General features: G+C 45.0%; 1 protein-coding gene across 2 annotated transcripts in view; it reads right to left on the bottom strand.

Moving 5' to 3' along the window:
- Positions 1-806: 806 nt before the first annotated feature.
- Positions 807-23,325, bottom strand: part of ikbke (inhibitor of nuclear factor kappa B kinase subunit epsilon) — a 57,073-nt gene continuing 34,554 nt past the window's right edge. For both annotated transcript variants that reach the window (XM_084317454.1, XM_084317455.1), the window contains 7 exons: positions 18,681-18,757; positions 14,784-14,823; positions 13,895-13,996; positions 11,499-11,595; positions 9,359-9,453; positions 4,721-4,792; positions 807-4,613 (listed from right to left, as the gene is read on the bottom strand). In XM_084317454.1, coding sequence (XP_084173580.1) covers positions 4,550-4,613; positions 4,721-4,792; positions 9,359-9,453; positions 11,499-11,595; positions 13,895-13,996; positions 14,784-14,823; positions 18,681-18,757 — 547 coding nt within the window. In that variant the 3' untranslated portion in view covers positions 807-4,549. The remainder of the gene's footprint in view (positions 4,614-4,720; positions 4,793-9,358; positions 9,454-11,498; positions 11,596-13,894; positions 13,997-14,783; positions 14,824-18,680; positions 18,758-23,325) is intronic.

Genomic DNA, 23,325 nt, shown 5'->3' with positions numbered 1-23,325 from the left:
ATGTCTGCACGTTCTACGTTGCACTACTTTTATACCTATTCTTATGTCTGCACTTTATGCATTGTTTTTATTCTGTCAACTGTATGCGAATTGTATGCATATGTTCATTTGCTTTGTGCTGCAGTCCATGTGTGAAAGGTGCTATGTAGATAGTTTATTTATTATTATTATATTGTATAAATTTAATTTACAATTAAATTAATTGTAAATCTCGACATTGAAAATGAGGGTGACCTCAATTGTCCTTTTCGAGAATAAATAAAGGTTTGAATGAATGTTAAGGTCTTATTATTTGTCTTAGCTTCCCTTCACTGACTCAGTCCAGTATCCATGTTAAGGTCTTATGTTTTCAAAGCCCAATAAAGCTCAATGGCCTGGCTCCCTCTTATTTAATGGATTCCTGGTGGTCCCTCCATCTAGGCTGAAGACTAAGGGCGACCGTGTCTTTGCAGTCGCTGCCCCAAAGCTGTGGAATGGCCTCCACTCCCTCCCTGTCTGCCTTTAAATCCAGGTTAAAAACATACCTGTTTACCCAGCAGGCCTTTTATCTTTTAAACTGAGTGTTTTTTTGCCTGGATCGTTTGATCTCACATACCCCGTTTCATGTTGTGTCGACTTAATTTTTATCTGACTTGTTATATTTATCATATTTCTATTGCTTTGTTTACCACGTTTTACTGTGTTTTATTATAGTGCCATTTTATACAGCACTTTGGTGAAACTAGTTAAATAAATAAAATGTACTTACTTACACAACAACAGAGAAATGAAGACAGCAGAAACATTACCATCAATGGTTTAATCAAGTCATCGTTATTCCAGAGATACATTACTATATACACAGACCTGCAGTGCTTTCTAAGTACTCTTAGGTATGAAGTCATGTGGAATGTGCATCCATTTGAAAGATCAACCATTACAGGAACGCTCTGTGACACTGTCTTTTCTGTCCAGTATAATTGGCTACTTCCCCAAAGAGTCTCTTCAACGACAGACAAAGACAGGAGTCGACATTCATATTGTATTATATTATATCAGACATTCATATCGTCTCATCATTAAAAGTTCTCCAGAAGAATATGACGACCGTGGGCCAAAGATGAAGCGACAAAAGAAAAATCCTTCCGGCTTTAGGAATCGTTCTGGAGTTACAGTACGTACCATAACACTCTGTCACCGCGACAGACCATTAAAAATACAATAACACTAAGGGCATTAATGAGGTGTGTACCGAGCGTCTGTGTGGATGTAAGAGGATCTCTCCCTCTTACATCTCCCATCGTTCCGTCTCTCGCTCTTCTAAACTTCCCTTCTCGCTGGACTTCCTCCTTTCTCCTGTCTTTGTGTAAACCACCTGGATTTGCACGGTGAAACCAAACATCTATCGGCCAGTTGGATATGTGTGATCCTCAGATATTAGGCTTACGAGGCTTCAGGTCAAGGGAGATATTAGGCTTACTAGGCTTCCGGCAAAAGGAGATATTAGCCTTACTAGGCTTCAGGTCAATGGAGATATTAGCCTTACTAGGCTTCAGGCCAAGAGAGATATTAGTCTTACTAGGCTTCAGGCCAAGAGAGATATTAGTCTTACTAGGCTTCAGGTCAAGAGAGATATATTAGCCTTACTAGGCTTCAGGTCAAGAGAGAGATATTAGCCTTACTAGGCTTCAGGTCAAGAGATATTAGTCTTACTAGGCTTCAGGTCAAGAGAGAAATTAGTCTTACTAGGCTTCAGGCCAAGAGAGAAATTAGTCTTACTAGGCTTCAGGCCAAGAGAGAAATTAGGCTTATTAGGCTTCAGTTCAATGGAGATATTAGTCTTACTAGGTTTCAGGTCAAGGGAGATATTAGTCTTACTAGGCTTCAGGTCAAGGGAGATATTAGTCTTACTAGGCTTCAGGCCGAGGGAGATATTAGTCTTACTAGGCTTCAAGTCAAGGGAGATATTAGTCTTACTAGGCTTCAGGCCGAGGGAGATATTAGTCTTACTAGGCTTCAGGTCAAGGAAGATATTAGTCTTACTAGGCTTCAGGTCAAGGGAGATATTAGTCTTACTAGGCTTCAGGCCGAGGGAGATATTAGTCTTACTAGGCTTCAGTAAGGAGGGAGATATTAGGCTTACTAGGCTTCAGGCATCTCTGCTACACTCATCCCTTTATTGGTTCTCTTCTTCTTCTTCCTCTGGTGTTTCTTCAAGTCTACAATAGTCACATTATGTTTCTAGACAACATGGACGCTGCTAGCTTGCCGTGTTTGTATTTCCCCTTCCCATGCAGGGTATCTAGAATGGGATCTATTAGCCTTTGCGGGCCGCCTGTTTTGAATGAAGAATCTCAGGCCTGTTGTTGTTGTTGTACAAATACAGCATTGTTCATTGGTTTGGGAACGTCCACGTCACCGGAGATGGTTCAGCAACCAGAGGGAAACAAAACAGAAAGGGGGCGAATGAGGTGAACAGGGAGAAGATCTGCTCCTGTAATATCCGATGTATATGTCCATGATCTGTTGGTAGGTGATGGAGAGGTAAGTGGGAGCATTTATGAGGTGTTTGTTGAAGAAAGATAAGGCCTCTTTAAACAAGGCGGGTCAGTATTATTTTGTGTTTGTATGCCATTGCTCTCCCCTGCTCTCTCCGTCTCATTACGCATATTTATTTGTTTGTGTGTGTGTGTGTCCAATCCATAGGCGCTTTCGGACCAGAGGAACTTAGTTCTAATAACTATTGAAGGAACTAACTCCTTTTTGTGTGTCCACACTGCTGCAGGAACTGGGGACAATCTTAGTTCCTAAGGCAGAGTTTTGCTTCGATGTCGGCTGTCGTCGATATTTTGCACGTGGGAGCTAGACCGACGTACTTCCACGTCAGTTCAACGCATATGTTGCAGTACATCGCCGAACCACTAGGTGGCCATGCTGCGCTGTGTTGCACAAAAGGCTATATTTTCCTCGGCCAGTCTTTCTTCGACTTGGTCCATGTTTGTGACGTAGTTGATGACGATCGATAGTGGAACGCTGCGACCGAGCTCCCGAGATGATAAATGGTAAATATGGAAGTACGTCAGAGTAATGCGTACGCGGCCAATCACAGCCCAGCCCAGGGCAGCGACCAATCACAGCTCTGAGCTGTCCTCGTCAGCTCACGTTGATTTGCAGTTACATTTTGGCTGCATGTAGGCGTTGCCGGTAGGCTTGCAGGAGCTTGGCAGGCCAGCCGCAACCTTTGCAACCACTTTGACGTCGGAGTATAAATTAGGCATTAGAACGTAGTTTTGAGGACCTTCTTTAGCTCCTACTTCAGGGAGCCATGAGTGTACACGGTGATCGGTCAAGTTCACGGTATCAGACGAAGCCGCGTGCTCATCTGTGCTCTGCAGGGCTTGTAAGCAGACACACGACACCAGAGTTGACCTCGTATTGTACTTGAAATACCTATGCGGTAGGGGTGTAAAGGTACACGTATCCGTACCGAACAAGTTTCAGTGTGTACCATACCGAACGGCTATGTAGTGTACCAAACTAATACAACGGTATGTTAACCGTTTCCCGGCCAACCACGGACATGTCCGTGTTTCGGATCCAATGCTAGAGGGCCAACCACATTGTTTTGGCTTTTATTCCATTTTAATAACCTACTCAATGTCACCGAGCGGCACTGCAGAAGTACCCTACTCTTTGAATTCGAAAAAGTGCATTACCGGCCAGATCCTCGTAGGGGCGCTCTCTCGATAATGCAGTGTTCCCTGTGGCAGACGTTGTCTTGTTTTTTCTGGATCTTCAATGTAGTTTTCTGCTAACCTGAAGCTATGCCTGTAGCATGTAGCACGGAATACGTTTTGGGACGCGGATTTCAGTGTGCAGTAAAGGAATAATTGATCAGCCAATGGACATATCGATCTACCAGATGGCGATCGATAACTGGGAAATCCTTTTTGCAGTCCAACCGGTCACAGGTAATTCTGCTTTTATTCAGGGAGTCCCCAGAACTGCTTGGTCCGAAAGCGCCTGTGTGTGTGTGTGTGTGTGTGTGTGTGTATCAAGAAGATAGGAACCTGCCCTCACTGTGTGGCCTAGTATGAGTGGCTGTAGCCGCTGCCAGTCATGCAGTGGTCATAGGATGGGGGTTGCACGCCGTTCCACCTCTTTGAGCAGGAGCACGCGCGTGCACACAAGAATGCGCTGCACTCGACTCTGCGCCAAGTACCCACCTGGCTACTTTGCATAACAATAGCTCAGGTGTGTTCAAATACTACAGTTGGACCATTCAACACAAAACCTGTGAATGAAGTGTTACATTCCATTCCTAGAGGCAATTAGGCATCGTCTTTATTCGCGCGGGAACATTTATGCGCATGCGCGCGGTGCACGTGGCATCATTAAAACACGGTGCAACCCCTTATGAAATCACCACTGCACCACTGGCCGCTGCCCATACTCCTGACAACCTATAGCGTGCCGAGACTGTCCTACAGTCACCCGGAAACAACTCTAGGGTGCGTATCTGTGTCTGTAGGGTGCGTGTCTGTGTCTGTTGTGAGCCATTGTACTCCGGTCACAAGGTGGAGGGTCTGGAGAGACCGGGCTCCAGCTCGGCTGGTGAGTTGACTGCTCCCAAACTGCAGGACACACAAGAGACACAAGCTAGGTTAGACAACATGTAACTCGGCCGTGTGGGAATGTGGAGCCTCACAGACAGACAGACGGAGATCATGGATACACTGACCTCTCTATGAGGTTGTTGTTACTCTGTAGTTCTCGGACCAGGATCTCCATCTCCTCCTTCAGATGGTGCATCCTGGAGTGAGGGAAGGCATTTCACCGACTTTAGTCTCTCTCTGACACACACACACACTGTACAGTAGATATGTGTACAGACACAAACACACACACATACAGTACACACACACAGAGCGAGAGAGACATACACAGAGAGCAAGAGGGAGAGACACATACACAGAGAGCAAGAGGGAGACACATACACAGAGAGCAAGAGGGAGAGAGACATACACAGAGAGCAAGAGGGAGAGAGACATACACAGAGAGCAAGAGGGAGAGAGACATACACAGAGAGCAAGAGGGAGAGACACATACACAGAGAGCGAGATGGAGAGACACATACACAGAGAGCAAGAGGGAGAGACACATACACAGAGAGCAAGAGGGAGAGACACATACACAGAGAGCAAGAGGGAGAGAGACATACACAGAGAGCAAGAGGGAGAGACACATACACAGAGAGCAAGAGGGAGAGACACATACACAGAGAGCAAGAGGGAGAGAGACATACACAGAGAGCAAGAGGGAGAGAGACATACACAGAGAGCAAGAGGGAGAGAGACATACACAGAGAGCAAGAGGGAGAGACACATACACAGAGAGCGAGAGGGAGAGACACATACACAGAGAGCGAGAGGGAGAGACACATACACAGAGAGCAAGAGGGAGAGACACATACACAGAGAGCAAGAGGGAGAGACACATACACAGAGAGCAAGAGGGAGAGACACATACACAGAGAGCAAGAGGGAGAGAGACATACACAGAGCAAGAGGGAGAGACACATACACAGAGAGCAAGAGGGAGAGAGACATACACAGAGAGCAAGAGGGAGAGACACATACACAGAGAGCAAGAGGGAGAGAGACATACACAGAGAGCAAGAGGGAGAGACACATACACAGAGAGTGAGACACATACACAGAGAGCAAGAGGGAGAGACACATACACAGAGAGCAAGAGGGAGAGAGACATACACAGAGAGCAAGAGGGAGAGACACATACACAGAGAGCAAGAGGGAGAGACACATACACAGAGAGCGAGAGGGAGAGACACATACACAGAGAGCAAGAGGGAGAGAGACATACACAGAGAGCAAGAGGGAGAGACACATACACAGAGAGCGAGAGGGAGAGACACATACACAGAGAGCAAGAGGGAGAGAGACATACACAGAGAGCGAGAGGGAGAGAGACATACACAGAGAGCAAGAGGGAGAGACACATACACAGAGAGCAAGAGGGAGAGACACATACACAGAGAGCGAGAGGGAGAGACACATACACAGAGAGCAAGAGGGAGAGAGACATACACAGAGAGCAAGAGGGAGAGAGACATACACAGAGAGCGAGAGACATACACAGAGAGCGAGAGGGAGAGACACATACACAGAGAGCGAGAGGGAGAGACACATACACAGAGAGCAAGAGGGAGAGACACATACACAGAGAGCGAGAGGGAGATACACATACACAGAGAGCGAGAGAGACATACACAGAGAGCGAGAGGGAGAGACACATACACAGAGAGCGAGAGACACATACACAGAGAGCGAGAGGGAGAGACACATACACAGAGAGCGAGAGGGAGAGACACATACACAGAGAGCGAGAGAGACATACACAGAGAGCGAGAGGGAGAGACACATACACAGAGAGCGAGAGACACATACACAGAGAGCAAGACATACAGAGCGAGAGACGCATACACAGAGAGCAAGAGGGAGAGAGACATACACAGAGAGCGAGAGGGAGAGACACATACACAGAGAGCGAGAGGGAGAGACATACACAGAGAGCAAGAGGGAGAGACACATACACAGAGAGCAAGAGGGAGAGAGACATACACAGAGAGCAAGAGGGAGAGACACATACACAGAGAGCGAGAGGGAGAGACACATACACAGAGAGCAAGAGGGAGAGACACATACACAGAGAGCAAGAGGGAGAGACACATACACAGAGAGCAAGAGGGAGAGAGACATACACAGAGAGCAAGAGGGAGAGACACATACACAGAGAGCGAGAGGGAGAGACACATACACAGAGAGCAAGAGGGAGAGACACATACACAGAGAGCAAGAGGGAGAGACACATACACAGAGAGCGAGAGGGAGAGACATACACAGAGAGCGAGAGGGAGAGACACATACACAGAGAGCAAGAGGGAGAGACACATACACAGAGAGCAAGAGGGAGAGAGACATACACAGAGCGAGAGAGACATACACAGAGAGCGAGACATACAGAGCGAGAGACGCATACACAGAGAGCAAGAGAGACATACACAGAGAGCGAGACATACAGAGCGAGAGACGCATACACAGAGAGCAAGAGAGACATACACAGAGAGCGAGACATACAGAGCGAGAGACGCATACACAGAGAGCAAGAGGGAGAGACACATACACAGAGAGCAAGAGGGAGAGAGACATACACAGAGAGCAAGACATACAGAGCGAGAGACGCATACACAGAGAGCGAGAGGGAGAGAGACATACACAGAGAGCAAGAGGGAGAGACACATACACAGAGAGCAAGAGGGAGAGAGACATACACAGAGAGCAAGAGAGACACATACACAGAGAGCAAGAGGGAGATACACATACACAGAGAGCAAGAGGGAGATACACATACACAGAGAGCAAGACATACAGAGCGAGAGACACATACTGAGAGAGAGAGAGAGAGAGAGAGAGAGAGAGAGAGAGAGAGACACATACACAGAGAGCAAGAGGGAGAGACACATACACAGAGAGCAAGACATACAGAGCGAGAGACACATACACAGAGAGCAAGAGGGAGAGAGACATACACAGAGAGCGAGAGGGAGAGACACATACACAGAGAGCGAGAGGGAGAGAGACATACACAGAGAGCAAGAGGGAGAGACACATACACAGAGAGCAAGAGGGAGAGAGACATACACAGAGAGCAAGAGGGAGAGACACATACACAGAGAGCGAGAGGGAGAGACACATACACAGAGAGCGAGAGGGAGAGACACATACACAGAGAGCAAGAGGGAGAGACACATACACAGAGAGCAAGAGGGAGAGACACATACACAGAGAGCAAGAGGGAGAGACACATACACAGAGAGCAAGAGGGAGAGAGACATACACAGAGAGCAAGAGGGAGAGACACATACACAGAGCAAGAGGGAGAGACACATACACAGAGAGCGAGAGGGAGAGACACATACACAGAGAGCAAGAGGGAGAGACACATACACAGAGAGCAAGAGGGAGAGAGACATACACAGAGAGCAAGAGGGAGAGACATACACAGAGAGCAAGAGGGAGAGAGACATACACAGAGAGCAAGAGGGAGAGACACATACACAGAGAGCAAGAGGGAGAGACACATACACAGAGAGCGAGAGAGACATACACAGAGAGCGAGAGGGAGAGACACATACACAGAGAGCAAGAGGGAGAGACACATACACAGAGAGCAAGAGGGAGAGAGACATACACAGAGAGCAAGAGGGAGAGACATACACAGAGAGCAAGAGGGAGAGAGACATACACAGAGAGCAAGAGGGAGAGACACATACACAGAGAGCAAGAGGGAGAGACACATACACAGAGAGCGAGAGAGACATACACAGAGAGCAAGAGGGAGAGAGACATACACAGAGAGCAAGAGGGAGAGACATACACAGAGAGCAAGAGGGAGAGACACATACACAGAGAGCAAGAGGGAGAGAGACATACACAGAGAGCAAGAGGGAGACACATACACAGAGAGCAAGAGGGAGAGAGACATACACAGAGAGCAAGAGGGAGAGACATACACAGAGAGCAAGAGGGAGAGACATACACAGAGAGCAAGAGGGAGAGAGACATACACAGAGAGCAAGAGGGAGAGACACATACACAGAGAGCAAGAGGGAGAGACACATACACAGAGAGCGAGAGGGAGAGACACATACACAGAGAGCGAGAGGGAGAGACACATACACAGAGAGCAAGATGGAGAGACACATACACAGAGCAAGAGGGAGAGACACATACACAGAGAGCGAGAGGGAGAGACACATACACAGAGAGCAAGAGAGACACATACACAGAGAGCGAGAGGGAGAGAGACATACACAGAGAGCAAGAGGGAGAGACACATACACAGAGAGCAAGAGAGACACATACACAGAGAGCAAGAGGGAGATACACATACACAGAGAGCAAGAGGGAGATACACATACACAGAGAGCAAGACATACAGAGCGAGAGACACATACTGAGAGAGAGAGAGAGAGAGAGAGAGAGACACATACACAGAGAGCAAGAGGGAGAGACACATACACAGAGAGCAAGACATACAGAGCGAGAGACACATACACAGAGAGCAAGAGGGAGAGAGACATACACAGAGAGCAAGACATACAGAGCGAGAGACACATACACAGAGAGCAAGAGGGAGAGAGACATACACAGAGAGCAAGACATACAGAGCGAGAGACACATACTGAGAGAGAGAGAGAGAGAGAGAGAGAGAGAGAGAGAGAGAGAGAGAGAGAGAGAGAGAGAGAGAGAGAGAGAGAGAGAGACATACACAGAGAGTGAGAGACACACACACACACCTGGAGACTATGTGGTCCTTGTTGTCTCTGGGTGTGTCTGCTGGGTCCTGTGCTGCTGTCCGAGGCTGCAGAGTGAGCAGGACTCTGTCCAGAGCCTGAGGGGGGGGTCACACCAGGGAGCACAGACACAGGAGACGCTCAAGAGAATGTTCCTTATCCACCTTATTCTTGGACAACTTCTTTAATCTTGTAACGACTTAAATGTTTTCCGTCTCTTTATTCTGCTTTTATTGACTTCCACTAGCATTGCTAACAAATGCCATCATTTTCAGTTTCCAATATGTCAAAATATCAAAACACTTTTTTGGATGGACTGAAAAGGACTCCCTAGTTTATGACATGTGAGATATTCTTCTTAAATGTGCTGGGTGGAATGATCAAAGAAGATCCCTCGTCATTAGTGACACCGGTGGCCGTTAAGTGAACTGCAGTCAGCAGCGTCATACTCGGTCAATGTGAGCGAGCAGCAGATTAGATTAGATTCAAATGTATTGTCATCATACAGCACAAGTACAGTACAACGAAAATAAGTTTGGCATCCAACCAGAGTGCAAATGTAACAGTAAAGTGCAACAGCAATATACAATGTATGTACAGGTGATGTCTTTTTCCTCGCTTGCCATCGACGAGCAAATAAAATAGAGTGTGAAACTACAGTGAAATTAAAACCTTAAATACGTATTAAATTATACATTTCAGTTTTCTGGAAAAGCTTCTAACCTAGAGCAGATATATCTTACATTTCTGAGTTTGTTTGTTTTCCAGTGTCCGTTGATTTAGTGAGTTCACCACCAAAGTGAAGTTTGAGCATCAGTGCAGCAGGGCTGGTCTTACTGCACGGTCATGGCTTGCTGCATGTTGCAGTTACTCTCAATGTGCATTTCCTGACTCAAAATCACTAAATATAGACCAATATCACCATTGCATGACTTCTGAATCTGAATTGTAAACAAAAAAAAACAAATCGTCCTTGACGAGAGCACCGCTTGTCTGATGTAGCCTGTGTCCTCCAACCAGTAAATATAGCCCTGTATTATGTATAATAGTAGGGCTGACCCCTATTAGTCCAATAGTCGACTAATCGGTCGAAAGGAGTCGTAGTCGACTGCCAACCTCTTAGTCGAATACAAAAAATAAAATAAAAAATATTATCCTTTCCAAAAGAAAAGAGGCCTAGAAGCGTGGCTAACGCTAATGGCACGCATACCAGAGGCTAACTGCCTAAGAAAACAGGCACAGAGGCACTGAAAGAGGATTTCACCCATCTAATGAACACACTAGACAAATATCAAGATGTATCCATCAGTGGACCAATTGCATGCTTTTGCAGAGGACAAGAAGCCTTCAGTCGACTCCTTCAGACATTAAGCAAACCCCACAGCTCAAATGGAATGATAAAAAAAATATATATATATATTATACTTTTTATTTTTATTTATTTTTATTTTTTATAGTCGACTAATAGTCGACTATCTGCAAATTTCGTCCAATCATAGTCGACTATCCAAATCCTTAGTCGGGGACAGCCCTATAATAGTGTATATCCCTGTAATATCTATAATATAGTGTATATGTATTATCTATAATATAGTGTATATGTATTATGTATAATATATTGTATATCCTTGTAATATCTGATAGTGTATATGTACAATATAGTGTATATCCCTGTAATATCTGATAGTGTATATGTATTATCTATAATATAGTGTATAGTATCTATGATATAGTGTATATGTATTATCTATAATATAGTGTATAATATCTATGATATCTTCACCTGGTTGTGGTGGTCCTCACACCTCTGTATCTATGATATCTTCACCTGGTTGTGCTGGTCCTCACACCTCTGTATCTATGATATCTTCACCTGGTTGTGGTGGTCCTCACATCTCTGTATATGTAATATCTATGATATGTTCACCTGGTTGTGGTGGTCTTCACATCTCTGTATATGTAATATCTATGATATGTTCACCTGGTTGTGGTGGTCCTCACAGCTCTGTACATGTAATATCTATGATATGTTCACCTGGTTGTGGTGGTCCTCACAGCTCTGTATATGTAATATCTATGATATGTTCACCTGGTTGTGGTGGTCTTCACATCTCTGTATATGTAATATCTATGATATGTTCACCTGGTTGTGGTGGTCCTCACACCTCTCCAGGTCGTCCATCAGGCCTCTGGAGAAAGAGCTGAAGTCCTCCATTCTGCTCTGCATCTCCAGGAGGACGCTGGGGAGGTTATGGAGGTTATGAAGGTTATGAAGGCAGCATGTCAGTCCTATCTGTACCTGCTCACTTATTGAGCACATGAGGCAATGAATCCCTGTAGAACACAGTGTGCGAAATCAACACAATCATGAATTGGTGTTATTCATTCAATTTGTGTGTGGGGTGTTCTGTGCATTAGATGCTTCTTAAAAGCTTACACATGTAACGGAGCAACTTGTGCACAAGGCCTATGAAACTCATTATAATGTTTGATATTTGCAGTATGAACACATGATTATATTGTGAGCTTTGTGTGGAAAAGGACGTGTTCATCAAGGTTCTTCCTTCTTTCATAATTGTGTCTGACTCTATTATGTATGAAATCGCTGATAATCTGCGTCTTGTTTTGTAAGCTTGTCGTCGCTGTAAATGAGGGTAAACCTCAGTGTCTTACGAGTTGAAATAAAGGATTTCAATTCAATTCAATGGTTTTTGAAGGCTAAAATAGGAAAAAAGGAAGCAGCAACAATGCCAAGTTTTTTTTTTTTATCCACTTTTTCTCCCATTTTCTATATTTTCTCCCATCCCAATTTCGTATCATCCAATTCAACCCTCCCCTGTCACGAACGCTGTTTCTTGCCTCCCACAAGCCGGCTGCAATGTGGACTAAGTCATACATAGCACAAGTCCCCTCCGGTACTTGAGGTAACAGCAGTCGCATCTTTTCACCTGCGCAGCTCGATCTCTCAGTGGCGAGGAGTAACGCGTGGGAGGCTCACGCTGCCCCCGACACTTCCTGATTCTACTGCGCAGGCGCACCAACCGACCTGTAGGAGTCGCTGTCCACAACACCCGATCCCCACCCATCAGTTTCCCACCCCCTAATACGGCCAATGTGTATTAGTATGGACGGCCAGCTAAACTGAAAGCAATGTGGAGCGCTGGGCTCGAACAGCAAGCCCAACGTCTCAGTCATTCGTGGCGAGCGCCTTGCCCACTACGCCACGTAGCCGCCCAACAATGCCAAGTTTTTCAACACTAAAATGATCAGCGAAGTCATGGCCTGTGCTAGTAAGCATCATGTCAGACAGTAGAGCTGTGAATCTTCACTGGCCTCACGATTCGATTACGATTCAGCTGTCCGCGATTCGATTCTACGATGCAGCTCAATAATATATTACATCCTCAATTTTATAATCTATATTACTGCACATGGCTACTTTTTCATCAATTAATACAAGCAGTCAGATAAATTAACTTTTATTTAGAAAGTTCTTAAATCAGAATGTCAAAATAAATGTCTTTACTAGTGTTGCATGATACAGATACTAGAAAACTGTTTTAACAGCTGTTAAAAACGGTTCAATACTCTTTTATCAGTATCAGTATTAGTATCAATACTTTTAGAATAGCCTGATGCTGTATTTTCTATGAGTTGAGTGGATGCATGACCAGCGCACTAGCTTTAATAATACAATAATAATATATTTGATTTGTAGGGTGCAATTTATTTAAAATTCTTTAAATTGTAATCTATTATGTTCCGTCACTGCATCGATGCTGATTCGCCCACGTCCGCATCGCGATGCATCTTAGAATTGAGACTTCAGATGTGTTGTGCAGCGCTGTGTGGAGGTGAACCGGGACTTCAGGTGTGTGGAGGTGAACCGGGACTTTAGATGTGTGGAGGTGAACCGGGACTTTAGATGTGTGGAGGTGAACTGGGACTTTAGATGTGTGGAGGTGAACTGGGACTTCAGGTGTGTGGAGGTGAACCGGGACTTTAGGTGTGTGGAGGTGAACCGGGACTTTAGATGTGTGGAGGTGAACCGGGACTTTAGATGTGTGGAGGTGAACTGGGACTTCAGGTGTGTGGAGGTGAACTGGGACTTTAGATGTGTGGAGGTGAACTGGGACTTTAGATGTGTGGAGGTGAACCGGGACTTTAGATGTGTGGAGGTGAACTGGGACTTTAGATGTGTGGAGGTGAACCGGAACTTTAGATGTGTGGAGGTGAACTGGGACTTTAGATGTGTGGAGGTGAACCGGGACTTTAGATGTGTGGAGGTGAACCGGGACTTCAGGTGTGTGGAGGTGAACCGGGACTTTAGATGTGTGGAGGTGAACTGGGACTTTAGATGTGTGGAGGTGAACCAAGACTTCAGATGTGTGGAGGTGAACTGGGACTTCAGGTGTGTGGAGGTGAACCGGGACTTTAGATGTGTGGAGGTGAACTGGGACTTTAGATGTGTGGAGGTGAACCAAGACTTCAGATGTGTGGAGGTGAACTGGGACTTCAGGTGTGTGGAGGTGCTCTGACCTGCTCCACGTCTTGGCTGAGGCCAGCAGCTCTTTGTATCTCTGAACACAGCCCTCTCTGAACAGAGACTTCAGACGCTTCATGTGAGACGACAGGTGGATCCTGGGAGGAGACGGTGACAAGAAGATCACAGAGCATCTGAGGATCAGAGGATCTTCAGGCTACATGGATACTGACAGGAACATTTACCAACACGCTTCTCTCTCTCTCTTTATAATCACACACACACACTAACCCCCCTTCTATCATACATACACACACACACTACCCCCCCTTCTATCATACATACTGTACACACACACACACACTACCGCCCCTTCCATCACACACACACTAACCCCCCTTCTATCATACATACACACACACACTACCGCCCCTTCCATCACACACACATACTAACCCCCCTTCTATCATACATACACATACAGTACACACTAACGCCCCTTCAATCACACACACACACACACTATCCCCCCTTCTATCATACACACTACCGCCCCTTCTATCACACACATACACACACTCCCCCCCTTCTATCACACACACACACTACCCCCCCTTCTATCACACACATGCACATGCACAATCGCATACATAGCCTTCACTCATATCTCTATGTCATTCCCAATCACATCTATCTCCATGTCATTATCTCTTATAGTCTGTACTTCATATCTATGACATGATATTATGTACATCAATGTGACACATTTATCTATGATGGCATGTAAATACTCTCGTTAAATACTAGAGATCTAGCTTGGGCCCGTCGCTGTGATCCAGGTCTCTATACTTTAGTTAAATACTACAGAGATCTAGCTGGGGGCCGTCACTGTGACCCAGGTCTCGCTGTGAGCAGACACACACCGACATACACAAACACACTCACTTCTCAAACTTGTGGATTTGCTCATCGTTGTACAGCAGCTCTGTGGTGAAATTGAGAAAGTTACAGGACAGGAGAGTTAAGTACGTCCTCACAGAGACACACACTGTGTACATCAAAGAGTACATCCACTCTAAAGTTTATTTATTTTATTTGTTTATTTGGATGAGACAATGCTAAATTAATGAACACAGTGGAGTGTAAAAATTGCCGGATTTAGCACAAGGCTAATTTCCATCCGTTGTCCAGGTGACCCTCTTGTGCCAAGACATAGAGGACAGCTTCCAGGCAGGGGAGAAGGCCGGCGCTGTATTCCTGGATCTCACAGCTGCATATGACACTGTATGGCTGCGTGGTCTCCACATGAAGCTTCTGGAAACCATCCCAGACAAGCACATGGTGAGCTTCATCATGGAGATGCTGAGCAACCGCAGTTTCCGGCTACACACCAGCAACGGCCAATGCAGCAGAGTGAGGAAACTTAGGAATGGCGTCCCACAGGGCTCAGTGCTGGCACCGATGCTGTTTAACATCTACATATACGACCTGCCTGCAACTCAATCAAAGCAGTATGGCTATGCAGACGACCTGGCCATCCTACTCAGCAAGCCAACTTGGGAAGCAGCCGAAGAGGGCCTCACTGAAGATATGAACATCCTGTCTTCATACCTGAGGAACTGGCGTCTCAAGCTCAGCATGGGAAAGACAATGTCTACAATGTTCCACCTCAACAACAGGGAAGCGACCCGTGAGATGAGCGTCATGGTGGATAACGTCCGGCTACAGTACCAATATACCCCCACATACCTCGGTGTGAAGCTTGACAGAACACTGTCATTCAAACAACACCTGGAAGGTGCCAAGGGAAAAACAACTGCCCGTGCCGCGCTGATACGACGACTAGCCGGCACCACATGGGGAGCCTCAACAAAGACACTGCGCATCTCCTCACTGGCCCTGGTGTTCTCTGCCGCAGAGTACTGCCGTAGCACCCACGTGAAGAAGCTGGATGTTGTTCTCAACAGCGTCCTGCGGACAGTCTCTGGTTGCCTACAAGCCACACCGGTAAACCAACTGCCCGTACTCGCTGGTATTGCCCCGGCTACCATCAGACGAGAAGCAGCCACACTGGCCCTTTCCCGCAAGACACAGATCAGTGCATCCCACCTCCTTCACAATACCACCACAGAGACACCACGACGTGTGCGCCTAAAGTCACGGCGCCCCTTTTCCATGCAAGCCTACAGGCTACTCCACACAACACCATCTGACACTTCCAAGGCCTCCTGGGTCAGGACAAGATGGAGGGACCAGTGGAGGTCAGCAGAACCATCCAGGCTGCACCTCTACATCAATGACCCTCTGGACGTCCCTGGTCAGGACTTGCCCCCGGAAGCAGTGGACAACCCTCAACCGCCTAAGGGCCGGCGTCGGACGCTACGGAGCCTCAATGAAGAGGTGGGGCCTCAAGGACAGTGCCTCATGCGAGTGTGGAGCCCCTGCACAGACTGTGGAACATATCATCACCAGTTGCCCCAAACACCGGCCACTGTATGGAGAACGCGGTCTGATGGAACTGGACGATGAAACGTTGGCCTGGCTTGCCTCAACGGAGCTGCAGGTCTAAAGACACACGCCAGAAGAAGATCCGTTGTCCCCCAATATTAAAACAGTAAGAAATTCGGGCGGTCAGGTGGCGTAGCAGAGATTGCATTCATCACCAACACCGGAGACGGTGGATTCGCCTGTTCGAATCCAGCTCACAGCTCCGGCGTTGTCACCAGCTTGGCTGGCCGTTCACACCAATACAATTGGCTGTATTAGACGGTGGGAAAGCTGGCGAGGTGGGTCCGGGTCGTTGTAAACAGCGACTCCTACAGTTCGGTCGGGGCGCCTGCTCAGCGCGGATAGGATCTAAGGGGGGTAGTGTGATCCTTCCACACGTTACACCCTCTCAGTGAGAGTCCGTGCTGCCAGGTGAAAAGAAGCGGTTGATTGGCTAGACGTGTGTCGGAGGAAGCACGTGATAGCTTCCACTCTCCCAGACCGACTGTGGGGGGTAAGTGCGCAGCGACCAGGAAGGGGATTGGGAATTGGCATAATGACTAACATTGGGATGGGAGAAAATCGGAGGAAAAAAAGGAGGGGGAAAAAGATCAATAAAAAAAAAAACAGTAAGAAATTTACAAATACATAGCAGCAGCAATACACAAATAACCAAAAATGCTTGTGGCTAGAGATATGTCACATGTGCTCACATGACTGGTTGGTCTTCAGCCATTTTTTGGAGTTGCCCTCTAAAAGAAGCAAGGGTGGGGCTTTCCCTTAGGGCTTAGGGAAATGGGGAGACTGTTCCACGTTTGGCTGCCTTTCATAGGACAGGACGTTTTGGCCAAACGTGGTCAGTCTACGTTGGACCATGACCTCTGGTGTCTGACCTGGTGCCAAGTCCAATTGTTATTTTTTTTTTTTATATGAATTCCTGTATAGGAGGGGGAGCTATTTGTAGATAAAACAAGCACTTTTTAAGACTGACATTTTCAAAGCTCAAAAAGCAATGTTGCAATGGTGGTATGCCAATGGTTTTCTAGCAAATACCTTGATGGCTCTATGAAAAAGCTGTTCAATGGGTTCCATGACAGTGGCACCAGCAAACGACCAGTTTGTGAAGCAGTATTCAATGTGTGAGAATATCATGCAATGAAGTTTTTGCAGCATCAACTGTTAAAAAAAGGCTATAAGCCGCGCCTTTTCCCCCATTTTTCGACCCTGCGACTTATATAACGGTGCGGCTAATCTATGGATTTTTACAGCTAACGGCCACTAGGGGACCTCCTAAATCTATGGATTTTACAGGTTACAGTCCACCACCTTTAACTCTCACTCGCTCTTCTCTCAGGCACACAGCTGCTGCAGCAGTGCACACCTTGCCCCTCCTCCTCCCCCTCACAGACCCATGTCAACAAACCCTTACGGCAAGAGTCGAGTGCATGAGCAGCTCAGAGCTCCTCTTTCAACATAACTGAAGCATTAAACAAAATGGCCCAGTCAACTATTCACTTTAGTTTAATACATGAGGCATTGTCTAATGTTATCTAGCTGGCTAGCTACTGATAGCTCCTGATATCAACGTCTGATATCATCAGTTTGGCATTCGTTTTCGCAGGTGCTGGCTAGCGTTGGCTAACTAGCTATTGTTGTTCCGTCAGCTAACGTTAGCTACCTAGCTAACGTTACTATTTAAACAAAATGACCCAGTCAACTATTCACTTTAGTTTAATACATGAGGCATTGTCTAACGTTATCTAGCTGGCTAGCTACTGATAGCTCCTGATATCAACGTCTGATATCATCAGTTTGGCATTCGTTTTCGCAGGTGCTGGCTAGCGTTGGCTAACTAGCTATCGTTCCGTGAGCTAACGTTAGTACCTAGCTAACGTTACCGTTTAAACAAAAATGTTAATAAATGGGAGCTTCCTCAAACAGCCATCTCTTTCCCGACAATCCCCTCTGTGCACGAACCCTTACATATGGTAATTAAACATTAAAACACCTGCGGTTTATAGTCCAGTGCAGCTTATATATGTACACATCATTCAATTTAGCTGCTGCGCCTTATAGTCCGGTAAATTACGGTAAATAAAAATGAATTGTGCATTTCACCTTTTTGATGCATTTCTTAAAGGATAGGTTCAAGTCCAAGATTACTCTGAGGTACTTGAAATGGGAAACCAATTTCCAACCCCCCCCCCCAGAAACACATTAGACCTTGTGATGCCAACTGGTCGTTTGCTGAACATCATGCATACAGTTATTTTTGAGTAGGCATGTGTTTTGCAACCAGTATTGGACCTTGTTCACTCAGTATCTCACTCAGAAACGCAACAAATACTGACTTACTGCCGGTCAGCCTGTCCTTGCGGAACAGCTGGTGGACCGCCACAATTTTCTCCAGCAGCACCTCCATCTTCTGACAGCTGGGGAGCAGAGGTCAGAGGTCAGGCCACATCAGTCATGTGACCATGCTGACCATCAGCTCAGAATCATAATAATAATAATAATAATAAATGTTATTTGTATAGCACCTTTCATACAAGAATCGCAGCCCAAAGTGCTTCACAGCAGTAATGTAGACATAAAATAGACGTGGGCATAGAATGAGCAGAGAATAGACAGAATAAAAGCAATGCATAAAGTGCAGACATAAAACAAGTATAAAATAGAGAATAAAAGCAATGCATAAAGTGCAGACATTAATCTGAGTGGCAGAGTGCATAAAAAGGCTGCAGCGAAGAGGTAGGTTTTTAGTTTACTTTTGAAAATATTTAATGAGCCTAATGTCCATAGGCAGGCTGATCCATAGCTTTGGTGCGTAATTAGCAAAGTTTATTTAGATACACAGTGCAGGAAGAGGCAGAAAAGCCCAGAAGACTTATAAGAAACCTCCACCTATAATAATAAACATAATTCCTCACACATTCACACACCGACGGCAGAGGCGACCATGCAAGGTGGCAACCTGCACATCGGGAGCAGTTAGGGGTTAAGTGTCTTGCTCAAGGACACTTTGACACACTGCCCGGGGAGGAGCGGGAATCGAACCCGGGAACCTCCGGATTACCAGGCGACTGCTCTACCTCCCGAGCCACTGTTGCCCAATGGAATGGTAATGGGTGGTAATGGGATGAATGAGGAGTTAAATGTGAATTAATTCTCATAATCTTTATAGTTTATGCTTTTAGAGTTTTGTATAGATAATTTTTACTGGCTGAAGCCTCTGTCATGGATGTATATGTGGACATTTCATTGGTGAGTCTAGGAATGTAACCTGTTTTCTGATTGGTCTGATGGTTCCCTGTGGATGCCATTTTCTATGGGTATTTAAGCTCCATTGTTCTTTCTTTGTCATGTGACCCTGATGAAGGCTTGTTGCTGAAACACGTTGGTTTTAATTGTATTAATAAAGAGCATTATTTTTAGAACATCAATCGGCCTCCAAGAGTTGCTGATTCTTTTCTTCCTGGATAGTTGTATCCAGTTCCTGCACCTTGATTGAAGGAGGAAGTTGTGACAGAGATCTTTTGTTTCTCTTGTACCATTATGGGTGCTACCAACAGGAAACCATCATTAGGCATTGGGCTGTGCTTTGTAGGATTGCAGGCAAATTTTTTCCAGAATCACAAGAACCAGTGATACTTTTAAGTTCACCTCATATCAAAAATGTTTTTTTATTTTCTATTTTATTTAGATCAGTCTTGCAGTTTGGTAGTTCAATCAAAAATGTAAAAAATAAAATCCTAATGGAATTCGAACATTAAAATGTATTCTGGCAGTTCTCTCTCCATTTTGTGATGGATCATCCACTACCAACTTCCACTCCACTCGAACGACTGAAGCTTTTACCAATCATCTAATACCAACTTCCACTCTCCAGCCTTTTATTGGCTGCTTTTGATTTATCATCCCATGTGTTTTGTTTTACCATAGTGCACTTTACCAGACCTATCCCTGTTTGTTATTGATCCGTTTTAAGTGCTTGGCACAGCACTTTGGATGAGCTCCCGATGAGAAGTATAAAGTTATAAATAAAGCCGCTCTCCGCCCCCGGGCGCACCTCTCGTCGTCGGCCAGGCTCTCGGAAAGCTTGGCCTGCTCTATGTGCAGGTACAGTATAGTGCTCTATGTGCATGTATAGTGCTCTATGTGCAGGTATAATGCTCTATGTGCAGGTACAGTATAATGCTCTATGTACAGTATAATGCTCTATGTGCAGGTATAATGCTCTATGTGCAGTATAGTGCTCTATGTGCAGGTATAGTGCTCTATGTGCAGGTATAATGCTCTATGTGCAGGTACAGTATAATGCTCTATGTGCAGGTATAATTCTCTATGTGCAGGTATAATGTTCTATGTGCAGGTATAGTGCTCTATGTGCAGGTATAATTCTCTATGTGCAGGTATAATGCTCTATGTGCAGGTATAGTGCTCTATGTGCAGGTATAATGCTCTATGTGCAGGTATAATGCTCTATGTGCAGGTATAATTCTCTATGTACAGGTATAGTGCTCTATGTGCAGGTATAGTGCTCTATGTGCAGGTATAATGCTCTATGTGCAGGTATAATGCTCTATGTACAGGTATAATGCTCTATGTGCAGGTATAATGCTCTATGTGCAGGTATAATGCCCTATGTACAGGTATAATGCTCTATGTGCAGGTACAGTATAATGCTCTATGTGCAGGTATAATGCTCTATGTGCAGGTACAGTATAGTGCTCTATGTGCAGGTATAATGCTCTATGTGCAGGTATAATGCTCTATGTACAGGTATAATGCTCTATGTGCAGGTACAGTATAATGCTCTATGTACAGTATAATGCTCTATGTGCAGGTATAATGCTCTATGTGCAGTATAGTGCTCTATGTGCAGGTATAGTGCTCTATGTGCAGGTATAATGCTCTATGTGCAGGTACAGTATAATGCTCTATGTGCAGGTATAGTGCTCTATGTGCAGGTATAATGCTCTATGTGCAGGTATAATGCTCTATGTGCAGGTATAATGCTCTATGTGCAGGTATAATGCTCTATGTACAGGTATAATGCTCTATGTGCAGGTACAGTATAATGCTCTATGTGCAGGTATAATGCTCTATGTGCAGGTACAGTATAGTGCTCTATGTGCAGGTATAATGCTCTATGTGCAGGTACAGTATAATGCTCTATGTACAGTATAATGCTCTATGTGCAGGTATAATGCTCTATGTGCAGTATAGTGCTCTATGTGCAGGTATAGTGCTCTATGTGCAGGTATAATGCTCTATGTGCAGGTACAGTATAATTCTCTATGTGCAGGTATAATGCTCTATGTGCAGTATAGTGCTCTATGTGCAGGTATAATGCTCTATGTGCAGTATAGTGCTCTATGTGCAGGTATAATGCTCTATGTGCAGGTACAGTATAATGCTCTATGTGCAGGTATAGTGCTCTATGTGCAGGTATAATGCTCTATGTGCAGGTATAGTGCTCTATGTGCAGGTATAATGATCTATGTACAGGTATAATGCTCTATGTGCAGGTATAATGCTCTATGTGCAGGTATAGTATAGTGCTCTATGTGCAGGTATAATGCTCTATGTGCAGGTATAATGCTCTATGTACAGGTATAATGCTCTATGTGTAGGTACAGTATAATGCTCTATGTGTGCAGGTATAATGCTCTATGTGCAGGTATAATGCTCTATGTGCAGGTACAGTATAGTGCTCTATGTGCAGGTATAATGCTCTATGTGCAGGTATAATGCTCTATGTACAGGTATAATGCTCTATGTGCAGTTACAGTATAATGCTCTATGTGTGCAGGTATAATGCTCTATGTGCAGGTATAATGCTCTATGTGCAGGTATAGTGCTCTATGTGCAGGTATAATGCTCTATGTGCAGGTATAGTGCTCTATGTGCAGGTATAATGCTCTATGTGCAGGTATAATGCTCTATGTGCAGGTATAATGCTCTATGTGCAGGTATAATGCTCTATGTGCAGGTATAATGCTCTATGTGCAGGTATAATGCTCTATGTACAGGTATAATGCTCTATGTGCAGGTATAATGCTCTATGTGCATGTATAGTGCTCTATGTGCAGGTATAATGCTCTATGTACAGGTATAATGCTCTATGTGTGCAGGTATAATGCTCTATGTGCAGGTATAATGCTCTATGTACAGGTATAATGCTCTATGTGCAGGTATAATGCTCTATGTGCAGGTATAATGCTCTATGTGCATGTATAGTGCTCTATGTGCAGGTATAATGCTCTATGTACAGGTATAATGCTCTATGTGTGCAGGTATAATGCTCTATGTGCAGGTATAATGCTCTATGTGCATGTATAATGCTCTATGTGCAGGTATAATGCTCTATGTACAGGTATAATGCTCTATGTACAGGTATAATGCTCTATGTGCAGGTACAGTATAATGCTCTATGTGCATGTATAATGCTCTATGTGCAGGTATAATGCTCTATGTGCAGGTATAATGCTCTATGTACAGGTATAATGCTCTATGTACAGGTATAATGCTCTATGTGCAGGTACAGTATAATGCTCTATGTGCATGTATAATGCTCTATGTGCAGGTATAATGCTCTATGTGCAGGTATAATGCTCTATGTGCATGTATAATTATCTATGTGCAGGTATAATGCTAGGTATAATGCTCTATGTGCAGGTATAATGCTCTATGTGCAGGTATAATGATCTATGTACAGGTATAATGCTCTATGTACAGGTATAATGCTCTATGTACAGGTATAATGCTCTATGTACAGGTATAATGCTCTATGTGCAGGTATAATGCTATATGTACAGGTATAATGCTCTATGTACAGGTATAATGCTCTATGTACAGGTATAATGCTCTATGTACGGGTATAATGCTCTATGTGCAGGTATAATGCTCTATGTGCAGGTATAATGCTCTATGTGCAGGTACAGTATAATGCTCTATGTGCAGGTATAATGCTCTATGTGCAGGTATAATGCTATAT

This window comes from Notolepis coatsorum, assembly GCF_963971535.1.
Source record: "Notolepis coatsorum genome assembly, chromosome: 6".
NCBI lineage: Eukaryota > Metazoa > Chordata > Actinopteri > Aulopiformes > Paralepididae > Notolepis > Notolepis coatsorum.
Note: the sequence above shows the minus strand (reverse complement) of the source record. Positions and strands in the feature narration are given on the sequence as shown.